Source organism: Xenopus laevis, chromosome 8S (genome assembly GCF_017654675.1).
Source record: "Xenopus laevis strain J_2021 chromosome 8S, Xenopus_laevis_v10.1, whole genome shotgun sequence".
In the NCBI taxonomy this organism is placed as follows: domain Eukaryota; kingdom Metazoa; phylum Chordata; class Amphibia; order Anura; family Pipidae; genus Xenopus; species Xenopus laevis.
The window spans coordinates 87,152,328-87,171,714 of record NC_054386.1 but is presented as its reverse complement, the minus strand read 5'-3'; the positions used below and the strand labels follow the sequence as shown (position 1 = coordinate 87,171,714).

The following is a 19,387-nucleotide window of genomic DNA, read 5'->3' as shown; positions in this document are numbered from 1 at the left end:
CAGGGCTGCTACCTAATAAATGATTTCAGTGCTCCGGAAATTATGTCTTTGCACCTACACATGAAAAAATGTTGCAACAACTTATGCACAATTTACTACAGTGGGTAAAGGCTGCCATTATTATAGAATTTAGGGGAAAACTCTGTATTATTTGTGAAAACGAGAACTGCATGCACTTTTGACTCTTCTATTCAACTCTTAATAAACGATTACCGTACTACAGATTGGGACAATAGGTTCTCAGGTAGTTCTTAAAGGTTGTCCTTTAAATTAATATTAAAATTTGCTCAATTTATTCATTTAAAAAGTAATCTAAAAGCATTAAGGGCCAGCTTTGACCAATTTGATCCCTTACCCATCTGAGTGCATTTTATAGGTAAATGAAATAAGAGATCACACAAGAGTCTCATAAGATTTAGGCTTCCAGACTAAACTAAACCATATTTTTTTTACACTCTTGTTCTGCACTTGCCCTAGCATAATGATTGCGGTAAGAAGATTTCCAAAGAATTACCTGAATCACTTGCTGGTGCTTGGGGATAGTCAGGTCAGACACTCGGAAACTCAATCCATCCTTCAAATGCTCAGTAAGCGAGAGGTTACAGCACTAGAGTAAAGGTAACAGAGGGATGTTAGTTTTGTGTTTGATAGACTTAATACCCACTTCCTGCATTATTTCTAACTAATGAAAGGAAATCTACTTCTTATGACTTTGCCGAATGTATGACAAATTAATAAACCAATCCTCTAATCTTTGAGTACCTAGGTAGATTTGGAGAAAAGTGCGCAGGGAATGCCTAGCTGCACCATTATATGATTTCTTATACCTTGGGAACTCACTGTGTTTAGGTTTATGGATTTCTAATTCTTGTAACAATCTCCTAAGAAATGCGACAAAACACATGTCAAAAGAATTAAAAAAAGAGAATGAATAAAACTGATAAAATGACTTTCAATATGATTTGAGTCTATGTCACATATGCCAGTGCCACCACTTTTGCTTTCCAGCTATCGTAATAAAATACGGACAAGAATGTATCCATATCACCAGTATATTTTTCAACAGTTTGCAGGAAACCACACTTTTACATACTTAAATCATAGTTAAATCGGGTTGAAAAAAAACAAAGTCCATCATTTCAACCCCTCCAAATGAAAACGCAGCATCCATACACACACCCCTCCCTACTTTCACATAAATTATATATACCCATAGCTATACTAAATATAGAGTTTAGTATCACAATAGCCTTTGATATTATGTCTGTCCAAGAAATCATCCAAGCCATTCTTAAAGTCATTAACTGAATCAGCATCACAACATCACCCGGCAGTGCATTCCACAACCTCACTGTCCTGACTGTGAAGAACCCCCTACGTTGCTTCAAATGAAAATTCTTTTCTTCTAGTCTAAAGGGGAGGCCTCTGGTGCGGTGATCCACTTTATAGGTAAAAAGGTCCCCTGCTATTTGTCTATAATGTCCTCTAATGTACTTGTAAAGTGTAATCATTTCCCCTCTCAAGTGCCTTTTTTCCAGAGAAAACAACCTCAACCTTGACAGTCTACCCTTTTTTTTGCTGCACCTTTCTGTGAATCCCTTTACTAGCTACCTGTACATTCTCACATATAACTTAAGCTCACCCTCAAAGATTTCAATAACAATGCTTAACCTTACATTTCAAGCCACATCTCCAAGTACATGCCAAATCGACCACTTCACTTCTCAAATCTTAAACTTTTTTTTCTGCCCTAGTAACCTCATCACATGAAGCAGTGATATAACTACTGGGTGGTGGGTAGGGATGCCATCTGGCCAGTATTTTACCGGCCTGACCGGTAAAAATTATACTTGACTCCAATGTTATTAATAGGGAAGAAATCGAAATATATAGGAAGGCCGGTATTTTTTTCCAAAAAAGGTGGCAACCCTAGTGGTGGGTGGGATGGGATTGAACCTGGGCAGGTACCCCCCTTGGGGCCCGACAGCCTCAAAAAAGGTAAATCATCATAGGGAGGGCAGGGTATTTTTTTTTCACGAGTGCGCATGCAGTGCAAGTGCCACAAGTTTGGCGTGTGGGGGGTTCCAGCAGGCGGCCCGGGGCAAATCAGCACCCAGGCTATGTTAGTTACACCACTGTCTCCAAGACTTCACCAGAGCAGCTCCTTACCTGTGTGATTCATTAATTCAGACACTCTCCAGCAGAGTTTTAGTTCTCTTAAAACGCACCTCTTCTCTAAAGCATACACACTTAAGGTGGACACAGACGTAACAATTTCATGGAAACGATTGTTTGTTTCAATAAACACGTGTAGAGCTGAATCATCATTTATACAGGTAGAAACAATAGAATTCTACCTGTATCTGACGATTCAGCACTAACAATGGCCGATGTTGGGGTGCATTCAAAGGCACCCTATCAAAATTTTCCGTCCAGCCCGATCGGAGAGCCGACCAATATCCAAGTCTTCTGCTGATATCGGTCGGCTCGTTTCCCACCATACACGTACTGAATATGGTACGAAATTTCATTTTGTATGATATTATCTGTGCTTCTATGGCCACCTTTACCTGCTAACCAAACAGATATGGGATATCACATAGCACACCACTCTCTGTATTCCACATACTGTGGACTCATTACTAGGATATGCTAGGGTCTTTGATTCAGTGATGACTAGAACATAATCTGAATAGGGTTTTAGGTTTCTCACTGTTCTTGTGTGGGTTTCCTCTAGGTACTCTGGTTCCTTCCACAAAATATATATATTCCTCCCTCCACATATACAGGTATATTAATTTACTACTGATGGAATTGACAAAAGTAATTACATTTTGTATGTTATTTATTAAAGTTCTATTTTTTTCTCTTTGGCCTTTTAAAGTGGAAAAACACTTTTTTTCGTGGAAAAAAAACTCGACATGTCTTTAACCATGGAAATGCCACATGCTTTTTTATATTTAAGTTTTGTTCACATCCCAGCCCTACTAATGGCTAGCTAGGAATCAGTTATAATTTCTACAGGATAAGTTATTAAGTAACTTACAAAAATGTGCATCTTGTAAATGAAGAGGTCCATTCGCTTCTTTGCAATGAGCAGCATCTTACTGAATAAGAAGAAAGCTCGTTCCTTCTTCATACGTTGCACACGGAATGTCCCCTCCAGGACAAGCTCCCCAAAGGCACTGAGGTCGGGGCCCTGCCAGTTAACCAACTGGCTCTGAATTTCCTGTTCACAGAAAATATACAATGTAATAGTGGCTGTTCTCAACCCCTTCAATTCCTTCTCTCTTTCATATATGGTCCTTATATCATTTCATAATAGTTAATCCTGAACATCATCACCTGTTACAAATTACCGTCAATTGTCAGTAAATAATCCATGTTTTTACAGAAATCTGAACCATTAGCCAGATAGTTCCGAATTACAGGAAGGCAATCTCCCATAGACTACATTTTAATCAAATAATTACAAAAAATACAAATTATTTCCTTTCTCTCTATAACCAGGCCCGGAACTAGTGGTAGGGGCGCCTTGGGCGCAAAGGTAGAGGGGCGCCAGGCTTCTTCTGCCTGCTCACTTATACATACAGTATCTGCGTCCTCAGTGTATGGGCCGCGCATGCGCACTTGTGTGTCCCCGGCACATGCGTACTTGCACGTTCTTGGCGCATGAGCAAACGATAGGGGGCGGCGTAGTCGCCGGGTTGCCTAGGGCACCCGGCTGACTTGGCCCGGCACTGTCTATAATACAAGACAGGACCTTAAACCTGATTCCAACTAAGATATAGTTATTAATAATTGAAAAACAAAACAATCCTATTTTTTTATTTAGGGGCAGATTTATTAAAGGTCGAATTTCAATTTTTTTTAACTCTAATAAATTTGAATTTACTAGAATGGGAGGTTATTTATAAAAAATCTTGAATGTCTAATATTTGATCGAATACGAATGACCACAAAATTCCGAAATGAGTTTTCCTACAAAAAAAACAAAAAACATCTTGAATGTCAGAAAGGCAATTAACATATTCAAATGGTTCAACGGACCTCTGCCATTGACTTCTACATTAGGTGGCGAATATTCAAATTACAACTGTCGAGATGTGATAAATCTCACATTCAAATTTACATTTGAGTTGGTGCTTTTAAATTCGATATGTGTGAGTTTTGACTAAAAGAGAAATTTGAAAATTTGAATTTGAATCTTAATGTTTAAATTCTTTTTTTAGTAGACTTAAGGTATGGAGATCCAAATTACAGAAACACCCCTTACCTAGAAAGCAGGTCCCATGCATTCTGGATAACAGATCCCATAACTGTATTGCACAGCACTTCATAGCCACCTCTTACCTTTCTTATCCACACATGACACTCCACATTGTTTTCTTTATATTCTTTCTGTCATGTTTCTATTTCTTCAAACAATTACTTTCCTTCCTCTGATCTAATATCATTCTTACTCACTCCCACCCCTTACTTAAACATCTTGAGTTCCTGGGCCTCTCTGTATACCTGCAATCTGACAGCATGCTCTTGTTTCCTCTTCATGTCATTGATGTACCAGGCCACTGCAGTCATAGTAATAATGGCTTCCTCCACTACCTCGTAACCTGGAGCATTTTTATCAAAGTGTTTGGCTAGCTCCTGTGAAGGGAAAGGGTTAAAAAAGAAATATAACTCTGCTTATGCATAGAACAGATTTCTGGTAATATGACAAATATATATGGCAAATGTAAACTAGCATCCTTAATAAATACATCGTAGGTAAGAAAAGCTCTATCACACTAGAGGTGCTTCAAGTCAAAGGAAGTCTACCTGCCGGCAGTTGAACCCCTCACAAACCTGAGCTTGTAAATTAGAAATATTTTCTCTAATCTCAAACGACCAATAATAAGAGGTTGAGGGCAAACCAAAGAGACAGCCTCACCTGTAGCAAAAGGTGATATTTCATTATACGCTGCACAGGTTTGAGGAGATATGTCTCCAGTGGAAGTGAGTGTGATAAGCTAGCTTGGCGCTCTCTGAAGAATTGTACCAGTTCCTCGCTCTTCATGCATTCATGGAGGACAGACACTGAGCTGGATAGAGATAAGGGAAAGTTAAAATAATACAGGGAGCATGTGCCTACTTATAGAAAGTTGTAGTAATCAAACATTTATCCAGTAAATTCATTGAACCGTAACATGACAAGACTATTACTGCACGTACTACTGCTGTATATTTTATTTATTCTGTTAGTATTTTACTAAATACTTTACTGAATAGTAAGACAAATAAGAGAAAAAGATTGAGAGAATCCATGCCATTTAATGAAAATGATTTATTTGATCTGTCATACAATTTATGTTTATACTGAACATATATATATAAATAAAGACCATACTTTTTAGAAATGTTGCTGAATATGCAGAAGTCAATTGGGAAGGAGTGCTTAGGGCAGTGTCATATATAAATATAATGCTGAGTGTAAATGTATAAATTTAAACAATACAATTTGTAATGCAATTTGCTTGAACTGGCCTTCAGGTTGGAGTGGTTGCAAGAGAGAGAGCTAAATCCTCTAAAAAGTATAAAGGGCCCGCTGTTATTATATAAATGAAGCTAACTCAGGGAGGCTTAGGGGCCCAAATCGCCCCTGTAACAGACCAGGGACATAACTATGGAACCACGGGCCAAGGTCCAAGTGGTAGTGCTGCTGGATTTTCCAGATTAACACCCTGCACTACCACTTGTATAAATTAAATGGTGGGCTGTGCTCTCCATCATTGTGTATGGGGAAAAAAAATAAGGAGAACTAGACCCCCTGTGAAGTTACCCCCTGGCCCTCCTCCCGTCCTCCCATCTTCTTCTCTTCGGTAATCTTAGTGTCTTCTTTCTCCCCTTCGGCAATTTCCGTCTCTTTCGGCACATGCGCAGTTGTCGCGAACCGAAAGATTGCTCCAACTGCGCATGCGCCATTATGCTGCTCACGAAGATTACTGAAGAGAAGAAGATGGCGCCAATGAGCTCCGCTGCGCTCACTCTGCATGTGCGGTCACTATTTCAAGAGGGAGCAGAATTCTGGGGTAAGACTGTGCAGGAGGGAGGCAGGGAGGGGACCAATGGAGAAGAGCCAGTGGGGACTTAACATCTCAGGGTTTAGTTCTCCTTTAAGATTATTATTAAAGAGAGAATGGGGGGAATAATTACAATATTTTATATGATATTATAGGGAGTCATAAAGAAATATAAAGTTTAAAAACCCATAATAATAAATTATATGTTTCAGCTAAATCCTTCTTGGCTGATAAAAAATGACGATGAGTATGCACTAGCAGAGCAACAGAGACTTACTTGGGATAGTTCATGCAGTACAATGTATAAATATCAAAATCTTCACTCTGTAATAAGAATCACACAGTGCAATTAGAGACAGGCAATATATATCCATGGCTCCAAAAAAAAGACAAATCTGCTTATCTTTACATGTGTTGCCTAGCTGACGATATCCATCGGTGCCTGTCACTATTATTTCCATGCTTGACAAAGGGGTATGTCCGCCCGAAACGTTGCATCTCCGCACAATAAACGAGCAGGGTGCTCCCTGCAACGCTAATGCCTCATGCGCCGATATCCTTTTTCATAGACCAATTGTGAGGTTGCTGATCTTCTAATATTGTGCACCGGGCTGATCTTTCTAAAGGGTGTGCAATATTTCTAAATTGCTTGTGTGAGACTATTATTTTCAGGACATAACTTTCATACAATTGCTTTCTGTCAACTAATGGCCAGAAAAATCGTCTGATTTGTTATTTTTCCTACTTATTTTAATATGAGTAGTAAATTGCAGATCGTTACATTGAAACGAACAATCTTTCTTTGGAAAGGGTGACAGATGAGAGGGCAGGAGAATGCTGGTTGTGCATGCGGATGGAAGGTCAAACAAGGAGGGAGAATGCCATGAGAAGAGAGTGGGGCCCAACAGGACCGGGGCCCACTGGGATATTTCCCGGTGTCCCAGTGGGCCAGTCTGACCCTGCCCAAATATATTCAATTTATCAACCCCTTCATTAACAGCTGAAACTGAGGCTAAAATCTGTAACTGCCTCCTAGCTATCTCCAACTGGATGAACCTGCCACCTCAAAGTCAACCTAACAAAAACTGAACTAATTTACTTTCCACCAAAGGGAAGGACTCCACAGGCGATTTCCGCGCGATCCGAGGCGCTGTGCAAAAACGCAGGCGTCACGTCAGATGTGACAGAAATAAGGTAAGTAATAGCATTGTCGGATGCAGCATCTGCATTCGACAGTCATTGTGCGTCTGTTCAACGCTGTGACACCATCCAACAATGCTATTACTTATCTTATTTCTGTCGCATTTCTGTCGCATCCGACGTGACATCTGCATTCTTGCGCACGGAAATCGCCCGTGGAGTCCCACCCTAAAACTGGTCCTACACCCCCATTTACTATCTCTATTGATGGCATGCTCATTAACCCTGTCAACTCAGTTTGCTGTCTGAGGGTAATCTTTGACTCCTCTCTCTCTTTCTTGGATTATATTAACACAGTGTCAAAACTTGTCACTTTTTCTTACGCAATATTGCCAAAAACTGTCCCTATTATTCACGTGCTATGGCCAAGATGCTCATGCATGCTCTCATCCTATCCCTACTAGATTAATGTAAACCTTCTACTAACTGACCTCCCTAACTCACATCTCTCATCACTACAGTCTATATTAAACACTGCTGCCAGAATTCTCCTCTTCTCATCCAAAAGGGCACTTGTATCTGAACTAAGAACTGGCACTTATACTGTATGTGTCAACCACTGTAACCTACAGCACTTAATATCCCTGTAATTTGTGTCTGCATGTTACCCTCCCATTTAGACTGTAAGCCTTATTTTACTAATTTACTGTTCTACTATACAGTGCTTTGCCCTCAAAGAGCGCTATACAAATAATAAGAGGTTTCTCTTACCCTCATGACAAAGCATTCAGCAATCCCATGGGCAGAGTTACAGTTCTCTAGATCCTCCAGTAGTTCACTGCAATTAAAGACAAATTTAAAACAGCAAAGATACAAATCACCAAGGAAAAAGCGATTTTAGAATTCCCGTTTAGTAGAGATTCTCTTTCAGCCTACAAAATGCTAATTGCTTACAAATGTAGAAAACAAGGTCACATAAACTGTGTGTCCACATGTCAAATTTTTGGAAAGTTTACATATACGTTTATGAATGATATAACATGCATCTACATGTTAAATGAGCTTGTATGTTACAAAGTCATGCAGAAGTAGTATCGATAATAAAAGAAAGAAGGGCATTAATCATGTGCTAATTGTTTGTTAACATTTCTCTGACTATAACTGATGACATCACTAGTCACCATTTATAAGGATATAATTTACAAGATATTCATGGCTTTTGTGTAATATATATATATATAGATATATATATTTATATAATACACAAAAGCACAGTACATACAGGTATGGGATTCATTATTCAGAAAGCTCAGAATTATGGAAAGGCTGTCTTCCATATAATCCACATTTTTAAAAATGATTTCCCTTTTCACTGCAATAATAAAATAGCACCTTTTACTTGATCCAAGCTTAGATAAAATGAATCCTAACTGGAAGCAAAACCAGCCTATTGGGTTTATTTAATGTTTACTTGATTTTCTAATAGACATAAGGAATGAAGAGCCACATTTTGGAAAAATCCATTATCTAGAAAACCCCCAGGTCCCTATCAGGGCAAATTAATGTCAGCTGGTTTAGTCCTAACTGATAGCCTGTAAAAAGGGTTCTCATTGACAAGGTATCATACAAGAAGCATCTCATGATGGGTAAAAGCAAAGAGCTCTCTCAAGACTTTGCAACCTTATTGTTGCAAAACATACCGATGGCATTGTTGTATACTGGCTTACATGGCCACTGTAGAGAAGTTTTTTAATATTTCCCCATGGACCAAAGAGTGCCGGGTATAATATTTTAAGTAATTATCTAAGCTGTTGCAGTCACAAAGAGGCTAGTGAAATGCTGGCTACCAAATTATATACAATCTGGTCCTGATCTCATTGAGGGTTTCTCTCTAATTTACATTATCGCTAATGACTTTTTTGTATCTCTCTTTACCTGTATCTCCCCTCTACCATACATATACTCTTAATATATATCTTATTGGTGTTTTCACACTCCCCATATCACTGTCTCTGTTCCATATCTGCTTTATCATTTCCTTCACTCCCTTTTTTTGTAAATTGTCCTTCATTTGTGTCCCCTTCCCACTATTATCTCATTTCCTAATCTTTGTCCTTCATAGAACTATATAATGCCCATCCAAACTTCTGCCTCTAATACATCTCTCTCTCCCTTTCCTGTGCTAATCTGTCCATTTTATTTTCTGTGTTCGTGGGAGCACAGAAAGATAACGAGGTGCTGAGTTTCATTAATATCTGAACTGTAGAAATGTGTATCATGTGCAGCAGCATTATCCAGTCTCCTGAAGTTGGCATCCAGCATTTAATGGTCTACAGATGAGAGTACAAAAGTTAGCTTTGTAGGCGGAAATACTGTATCTCGTCACACACACTACACATTGTACCTAAGAATCATGCAGTGCTGCAGGGAAATTCTTGGGCACTATATTGTAAGACTTGTTTAGTGGGGTTTTTCCTACTTTATTTGCCAGCAACTGCCTACTAGTTCTTGCTGCATGTAGCGACCATTTACTCCAGACTTTCGTTGACAAAAGGCTTGTGCATCACTATATACCTCATCCACTGAGTATAATAATATGAATATATAAAGAAGCCTTTGTACGTGACTGTGGCTGATTACACAGAACTTTGCACGATGTAAGACTTCTGTGTCTATTCATGAAGTGGCCACTACATCTGATTTCCCTCTTCAGGCATAGTCCTTCCTCTATATACATGGCTTTATAACATACCATAGAAATGTGATAGTGTTTAAAAAAAGTAGCATTTCCTCCTCTCCACCGTCTGCCTATAATATTCACCTGGCTTTGGGCCTGGTTACTTGAGTGCTGCACAAGAATTCGGAGACTGAAGTGAACGAGAAAGCCAAACATAAAACTCAGAAAAGTAGCCTGTAAGAGCACAGCTAGATGTAGTGACATGGACTGGGTCAGAACCAATAACCTCCAACAGAAGTATTACACAACTTGTAAACAGTAACAGACCAGGGTTAAAACCAGGAAATCAATACAAGGGACCACAGCATGGCAGGAATCAGGAACCAGAATAAAAAACTGGGATTCAGGAAACTTGAAGCAAACAAACAAACTTGACTAACAATGGGAAGGGAATGAAATCAGCTGGGGATTATATTCGGGAGCTGATGGTTAACTCAGAGCACCTGAGGCCAGAATAATAACAATTGAGCAGATTTAGGCTGGACCAACACGGTGCGCTTCCTTCCGATCCGACGTGATGAGAGGAAGTGCAGGCGTCACATCGTATGTGCGGAATCTGATGTAAGTAATACAAATGTTGCATCTACAAACTGATTTCATCTGACACGACTGTCGGATGAAGACGCAACGTGCAGCGTTCGCATCTTTTGTCGTGTTGGATGAAATCAGTTTGTAGATGCGACATTTGTATTACTTACATTATATTCGGTGCATCCGATTTGACGCCTGTGCTTCCTCTCATTGCGCCGGATTGGAAGGATGCGCACCATGTAGTTCCAGCCTTAGTCTGGCCATACAAGGGCAAAAACTGCCAATTTAGTCACTTTAGACTGTGTCAGCAACTTATCTGTCTGTGTATCCAATCAAATAGCCTAGGGGCCCTAAAATCAGATCTTCCGTATTTGACCTAGAATGTAGGTGGCTAAATCGGGGAAAATTTATTTGGTGACCTCACTAAACAAGTGCATCTTAATGTGTATGGCCATATTAAGCCTACCTGAAAACTCAAAGAACCATGACTCTAGCTGTTTGCTCATAAAAACAGAGGTATCGCAGACTACATAGCAGACTGCAGGTCCCTGGTTTAAAATCAGACAGCACGTTACAGTTATTTTTGTGGAACATTACTACATTTATAATGACTGTACATCCTCTGAAGCTGTGGACATCACTTTAATAGAGCTCTCCTGTTCCGTATAAAGCTTGTAAAGTTAATTATTAACTCTTGTCCTGTGACAATATGTCTATATGCCCCAAAGAACATATATGGTGCAGGCAGTACTTTGGCACATACAAATGACGAGTTCTTGAGCTGATGTCACACATTGTTGATGTGCTGGGAACCTTGGCTTTCACGGCATAATAAACCTATCCCAGATGTGGCAGGCACAAGAGAAAAGCCCACACCTCCCCACACGCCGACTAAAAGAGCCTGGAGTTATTTTTAAACCCCCAGCTCTGTATTTTATTAAACCTTCTTGTGAAACCAGAGCCAACATGTTTGTAAAAAGGAGAGGGGGTGGAGAGGTCAGCCTGCAGATGCACAGGAATGGGCTGGGAGATTTACTCATTATATCGCCTAGTTTATCAAAATACGTACATTCATGAAGAAGAGAAAAGACACCATGGGGGGCATAATAGAAGTATTCCACTTACCTATTGAACTCATAAATATCTTCAATATTGCAGAATAAAGTGCTGACTTGCTCAGGTTTGAGAGGAAGGTGCCCACAGTCTATGATACAGCCCAGGTAATCCTGCAAGTAGAAATCTGACTTTAGCACACATGTACAATCTGATACAGTGTTAGTTGTGCGTTAGGGGCAAAACATAATGTAATAAGGGGCAAAGGGGAACAGTTGGAATAGCAAAACATTGTTGGGCACAGTGTGAGACAGCTAGGGTTGCCAACTTTTCTGGAAAAAAATACCGGCTTTCCTATATATTTATCTTTTTTCCCTATCAATAACATTGGGATCAACTCTAGAGACAGCCCGGCAGAGGTGAAGCAGTCTGTAACAAACTGTAATGACCTTGGAATATTAAGGAATGTGATAGCACAAATGAAACCATATGACACAATCCAAGAATCTGGTAACTCCTCCTCAATTTGTTGCAAAATGTGGCACAGCCTTTAATGGATGGTGCAACATAAGACACAATCTGATAATTTTTCCTCCATTTGGGGCAATGGGGGACATTCAGATACAGCGTGTCTTCGATAGCTTAGGCAAGGCTGAGTTCAGTGTGTTTCATGTTCTTAAAATGTAATATAATATAACAGGAACATTTCATAGAGCAACCTGGAGTTGCCTAATTGGGTTTTCTCACTTAATCACACAATTAATTCATTTTTAATTAAATTAACTTCTGTAGGCGATTGTTAGATAATCGCTGATAAGCAACAGTCCACATTATAAAAAAAACATGATTCTATAGCTGTAGTGGTGAGGTCTCTAGACAGAGATGCATAAAACAGAGTAAACTTGATTCATATTTAAAAATAAAGACAACAGTGGTCATGTATGCAAGTCCTGACTGCAACTATATAGAAGTGCAAAAAGCATCTTTAATGAATGCACCTTTAATGAATGAGATGTTTTTTTATCCAACCCTGAATCAGTTGTACTGGCTGATACATTAAACAAGGGTTGGGTGGCTTTTTAGCAAGTGAGGGAATACAGGGTTATGGAAGATAAATCATAGTACAAGCTGATCCAGGGACGAGTCCGATTTCCATCTTGGAGTCAGGAAGGATTTTTTCCCCTCTAAGGCAAATTGGAGAGGCTTCCAATGGGATTTTTTTGCCTTACTCTGGATCAACTGGCAGTTAGGCAGGTTAAATATAGAGTCAAAAGGTTGAACTTGATGACCACGTGTGTCTTTTTTTCAACTTAACTTACTATATTAATGACTAGTCTAACTAAAGAATAATAATAATACTATTTTAATGTAATAAATGGACTGGGGAAGTACACTCCTCTACTGCTCCTGAAGATTCCCTGTCTTAGACCAGAAGTGCACACAGAAGTAGAATACCGAGTAAGAAGAAGTGGGTACGGGTTGGGAGTAGGGTTGCCACCTGGCCGGTAAAAATGATGGTTGTTCCGAATGTTTTTAATATGGAAAAAGATAAATATATAGGAAGGCTGGTATTTTTTTCAGGAAAAGGTGGCAACACTAGTTGGAAGTGGGTCATACAGTGGCAACATTTTGCTGGTTAGGTTGTGGGTTAAGGTTTTGTGGATTAGGTTTGGGTGCAAGTTGAGTTTTCGTTGACTTGCACATGAAGACGTGGTGGCTAGCCAAACAATAACACAAACACCACTTAATATTTTTATTAGATACATTTGAAGAGAATATAAAAAAAAGTCAGTTTAGTGCTTTTAAATGTGTAATGTTCACTAAGTTATTTAATATTGGCACATGGCTATCTATATGGGATCCTATAAAAAATATTAAATATTTTGACTTTGTAGAAATAATAGTTTACATGTAAACACATGAAACACACACCAATGGCCAGGCTGTTCTCCAAATGTGAGATAATATCGTAAAAAGGAAGAAATAATCCATGATTACCAGTTCAAGCCCTGGCTGGAAGTCTGGGGGTTCTGGCAAATGCCACAGGGGTCGCTGTAAGATTCCACAGACATAGACTGTAAAGACCACTATACACGGGCCGATAAAACCTTCCGACAGCTTATTGGCCCGTGTGTAGGGATCCGACGGGCTTCCTCAATCGATATCTTGCCGAAAGTCGGCCAGCTGTTGATCGGGCAGGGTAAAAAAATCGAGTTGGGTCGCGGCCACATCTGTTTGTTGATGCAGTCCAGCAATCCGACCACCCGTATGGCCTCCATTTTTATCAGATCGTTGAGCCCTAGGGCCCACGATCGGATCAGCTCAATATCGCCCGCCTCAATGTGGGCATATCGGGGAGAGATCTGCTCATTTGGTGACATCGCCAAATGAGCGGATCTCCATCTTTAGAGCGGATCGCCATCTTTAGAAGCAATGTCACTATTTAATGGGCTGGTGGGGGCTGTTTGGTCCTCTGTGTACCTGAAATGCCAGAGATTATTTTGAATGCCAGTCCTATATAGCTTCCAATGTATATGTCTCACAATAACAGCCAACTGTGATGGTCACCTGTCAGTAATAAAGTTGTTTTTTTTTTTACAGTAAAGATCTTATACACAGTGAGATGCTATTGCACTACTCCCCCTTCCTTCCCCTTTGAAATGGGATAATAATAGAAAATACAGGCACTTGGGATCATGGTGAGTAGCTAATGCGTAATCCAAATACTAATATTATGACACAGTGGAGCAAACCCTATACTTCCATTGCATAACATTCACTCAGCAAACAAAGAAATTACAGATAAAAAGGAACCTGTGGTGTACACAATCCTTCACAAAACATTCCAAATAAAATGTCTCACAAATCTAGTTCTAGACAATGGTACAATTAAAAAGCTGTGTTTCTTTATCACACCTAAATGTCAAGAGTGGTCTCAATGGCAAACAGCTGAAATCTAAGCAGCATTTTGAATATGGTGGGAAAGGGATTATTCTCCACAGACAACTTTAATTTTAAGCAGTGAGATGGGACTACACACAGGGGTAAATTTACTAAGCGGCGAAAATTCGCCAGCGACGGCTTCGCAGCCATCGCAACACTTTGCCAGGCGAAAATTCGCTCAAACAACGCTACTTTACTAGAATTTACTGATGAATTTTCGCTATTGTTTCTTCGGCAAAGCAAGCAAATCAAAGCGAAGATGCGCTAGCATTCAATTCTGCCTAGCGCAACTTCGTTAGAGGTCTTCGCTCAGGCTAATTTGCATATGGCGGGAGATTTAAAGTTGAATGGACGTATATGTTGCAGCAAATACATTACATTACACAAGCCCAGGGAACCTTAATAAAGAAAATAGAGTAAGTATAATGCCCTACACATGAGCCAACTGTATAGTTAATGTTCCATGTTAGAAAATGTATGATGGAACCCGGTTACCCGAAACATTTTTTAAGGACTTTTGAAGGCTATCACTCTGAAAAAAGGAAAAGACGCCAGTGTTTTTTTGGGACTTTTTCCACTAAAAAATATGATGTAAGTAACAGAAGAATGAGGAAGATCTATGCACTCCAATGCACTTCACCTGGTTTGAGTAAAATCCGTATCTTAGTGAATTTGCGGAGTAACGTCCATTCGGCAGAGTGAAAATTCACCTGGCGATAAAGTGCGAATCACAGCTAGCATCTATCTCCTCCGCTAGCAAAGTGGCGCCTGTGAAGTTCCTTGAAAACTTCGCCCTTTAGTAAATCTGCCCCACAGAGATTAATCTGAAAGTGCCATGATGGAGGCAAATTTTATCAAGAAGGTATAAGAGTCTGCCAATAAAATATATCATATGCCTAAACACTAGAGCATGTAAAGTAATCCAAAAACCTCCTACAAACCACAAAATGACCTAAAATAACCAAGTATTCCATTCTGGCAAAAAACTACGAAACCACTACACAAGAAACAAAATCAGCAGACCTAAAAGAAATGCAGTTAACAGCCCAAAGAGAAAAACTATACCCCTATGTCCTGAACAGACAATGCAGCTCCGAATCTCTCTTCAGCTGTTCCAAATGCTACTTGAGAGACGCTTACCACAGATGTTTATACACTCAAATATATCAATAATAGGCGAGTCAATATATTTAATGCATAATGTACAAATGAGTTATAGGGACTTGCCCCAGTTCCCAGGGAATCAACAATTAACTATATACTGCATATAAGATATATGTCCCATAACTCAGTATTAGTTAAAAATCAAAAGTTTATTGAATATCACTTTATTAAAGGAAAACTATACCCCCAAAATGAATACTTAAGCAACAGATAGTTTATATCAAATTGAATGACATATTAAAGAATCTTACCAAACTGGAATATATATTTACATAAATATTGCCCTTTTACATCTCTTGCCTTGAACCACCATTTCGTGACTCTATCTGTGCTGCCTCAGAGATCACCTGACCAGAAATACTACAACATTAACTGTAACAGGAAGAAGTGAGGAAGCAAAAGGCAGAACTCTGTCTGTTAATTGGCTCATGTGACCTTACATGTGGTTTGTATGTGAGCACAGTGAATCTTACGATCTCAGGGGGCGGCCCTTATTTTTTAAAATGGCAATTTTCTATTTATGATTACCCAATGGCACATACTACTAAAAAAGTATACTATTATGATAATGGTTCATTTACATGAAGCAGGGTTTTACACATGAGCTGTTTTACTCAGTATCTTTTAATAGAGACCTACATTGTTTGGGGGGTATAGTTTTCCTTTAAAATGGTACATACTGACCCCATATGGCCCACCTTACACGTTTCATGGTACGAAATGCGTAAGGTGGGCCATATGGGGTCAGTATGTACCATTTTAATGCGATATTCAATAAACTTTTGATTTTAAAAGGGTTGTTCACCTTTGAGATAACTTTCAGTATGATGTAGAGAGTGATATTCTAAAACAATTAGCAAATTGTTTTCATTTTTTATTATTGAAGGTTTTTGAGTTATTTAGCTTTTTATTCAGCAGCTCTTCAATTTGCATCTTAAGCAATCTGGTAACTAGGGTTCAAATTACTCTAGAAACTGTGCACTGATTTGAATAAGAGACTGGAATATGAATAGGAGAGGGCCTGGATAGAAGGATCATTAATAAAAAGTAAAATAAATAAAAATACATTTGTAGCCTTACAGAGCATTTGTTTTTTAGAAGGGAATCAGTGATGCCCATTTGAAAGCTGCAAAGAGTCAGAAGAAAAAGGCAAATAACTATAAAAAAATAAATAATGAAATCCAGTTGAAAAGTTGCTTAAAATTGGCTGTTCTATAACATAATAAGAGTTACCTTAAAGGTGAACCACCCCTTTAATAGCCTTCCTAACAAGGTTTTTCTTTGGAAAAAGACTTGATTTGAATTTTTGGGTCGGTAATATTCATTCAAATTTTAGATGTTCCATTTTTTTTTTAAATGAGGTCATTCAAGTGCATTTGAGGTTAAAAAAGACTCTATCACTTGACCTTTGATAAATCTGCCCCCTAATTTCTGTCCTATTCAAATGCAACATATCTGGTCCAAATGATGTAACTGTGCCTGTTGGAAGGAGATGCAGTTTACCACAGCTTCACCGTAATCTGTTCAGATTGCCTCTCCAGTTATCTCTTTTGAAAAACAAGTATTTACCATATGGGAATCCAATCTTGTTGCATAAAAATTGCATAAATTGGCTTATGCTTACAACAAAGGTGAATGGGATTGCAACAGGAGCCAAAGTACAAGCTGCATGCCACAACCATCATCTGCAGACCTGTTTTAATATTTACCAAAATAATTACTCCCCCCCCATAATGCCCTTTGTTCTCATTTAACACCATCAATGGCAACCATAAGCTAAAATGGATATAGAAAAGGATATTGCAGCAAGCAGTAAAAAAAATTCAAAATTATTTTTTAAATAATGGTAAAAAAATAAAGCAGGAAGGGGTGGGACCTTTAATATCAGAGGGGGGTCAGCTGGTTGATGAAAACAAAATAAAAGTGCAGATTCTGAACTCGTCTGTCTACACAAATGAGGAACCAGTTAATGAAGGTTTCCTTCTTAATAGTCCCAATTCTAGTTATACAACTAATGATGCATGGTTCACACATGATGAAATTCAAAAGAGACTAGAACATGTTAAGATAAACAATGGTCCGGGGCCAGATGGTAATCATCCCAGGGTACTTAGCGAGCTTAGCTTTGTGATTGCCAAACCTCTTTACTTAATTTTTCTGGATTCTTTGAGATCTGGCACAGTGCTGAGAGACTGGCGAATTGCTAATGTGGTGCCTCTATTCAAAAAAGGATCCCGTACTCAGCCTCAAAACTATAGGCCAGTTAGTCTGACGTCAGTGGTAGGAAAGCTTTTCAAAGGGTTAATAAAGGATAAGATACTGGACTTTATAGCAAATCATAATACTATGAGTGTGTGCCAGCATGGTTTTATGCATAATAGATCTTGCCTGACTAACTTTCTTTTTATGAGAAGGTGAGCAGGGACTTCGATTCTGGGATGGCAGTGGATGTGATTTACTTAGACTTTGCTAAAGCATTTGATACAGTGCCACACAAAAGGCTACTGGTTAAATTAAGGAATGTTGGCCTGGAACATAGTATTTGTACCTGGATAGAGAACTGGATAAAAGACTACAAAGAGTGGTGGTAAATGGAACATTTTCTAATTGGACCAGTGTTGTTAGTGGAGTACCGCAGGGCTCTGTACTAGGTCCCTTGCTTTTCAACTTGTTTATTAATGACCTGGAGGTGGGCATTGAAAGTACTGTTTCTATTTTTGCAGATGATACTAAATTGTGCAGAACTATAGGTTCCATGCAGGATGCTGCCACTTTGCAGAGTGATTTGTCTAAATTGGAAAACTGGGCAGCAAACTGGAAAATGAGGTTCAATGTTGATAAATACAAGGTTATGCACTTTGGCAAAAATAATATAAATGCAAGTTATACACTAAATGGCAGTGTGTTGGGAGTTTCATTAACTAAGAAGGATCTAGGGGTCTTTGTAGATAACAAGCTGTCTAATTCTGAGCAGTGTCATTTTGTGGCTACTAAAGCAAATAAAGTTCTGTCTTGCATAAAAAGGGCATTAACTCAAGGGATGAAAACATAATTATGCCTCTTTATAGGTCCCTGGTGAGGCCTCATCTGGAGTATGGGGGCAGTTTTGGACTCCAGTCCTTAAGAGGGACATAAATGAGCTGGAGAGAGTGCAGAGACTAAGTGCAACTAAACTGGTTAGAGGGATGGAAGACTTAAGGTTGGGGTTGTTTTCTCTGGAAAAAAGGCGCTTGCGAGGGGACATGATTACACTTTACAAATACATTAGAGGACATTATAGAAAATAGCAGGGGACCTTTTTACCCATAAAGACTATGACCGTACCAGAGGCCTCCCCTTCAGACTAGAAGAATAGAACTTTCATTTGAAGCAACATAGGGGGTTCTTCACAGTCAGGACAGTGAGGTTGGGGAATGCACTGCCGGGTGATGTTGTGATGCTGATTCAGTTAATGCCTATAAGAATGGCTTGGATGATTTTTTGGACAGACATAATATCAAAGGCTATTGTGATACTAAACTCTATAGTTAGTATAGATATGGGTATATAGAATTTATGTGAAAGTATGGAGGGGTGTGTGTATGGATGCTGGGTTTTCATTTGGAGGGGTTGAATTTGATGGACTTTTGTCTTTTTTCAACCCGATTTAACTATAACTATTTAACGATGTAACTATGTAACTATGTTAAGATCATTCCATATATTCAGCAATTTATAAAAGTGCCCAGCTGCAAAGAAGTAATTCAAACTTCTGTTACCA

General features: G+C 39.0%; 1 protein-coding gene across 1 annotated transcript in view; it reads right to left on the bottom strand.

The window, feature by feature from the left end:
- The window catches only part of plekhg2.S (pleckstrin homology and RhoGEF domain containing G2 S homeolog), an 83,777-nt gene that overhangs the window by 20,852 nt on the left and 43,538 nt on the right, over positions 1-19,387 (bottom strand). Inside the window, exons 4-10 of the mRNA XM_018233369.2 lie at positions 11,593-11,693; positions 7,971-8,037; positions 6,337-6,383; positions 4,931-5,081; positions 4,516-4,647; positions 3,047-3,229; positions 515-607 (exon numbers count right to left, since the gene is read on the bottom strand). Coding sequence (XP_018088858.1) covers positions 515-607; positions 3,047-3,229; positions 4,516-4,647; positions 4,931-5,081; positions 6,337-6,383; positions 7,971-8,037; positions 11,593-11,693 — 774 coding nt within the window. The remainder of the gene's footprint in view (positions 1-514; positions 608-3,046; positions 3,230-4,515; positions 4,648-4,930; positions 5,082-6,336; positions 6,384-7,970; positions 8,038-11,592; positions 11,694-19,387) is intronic.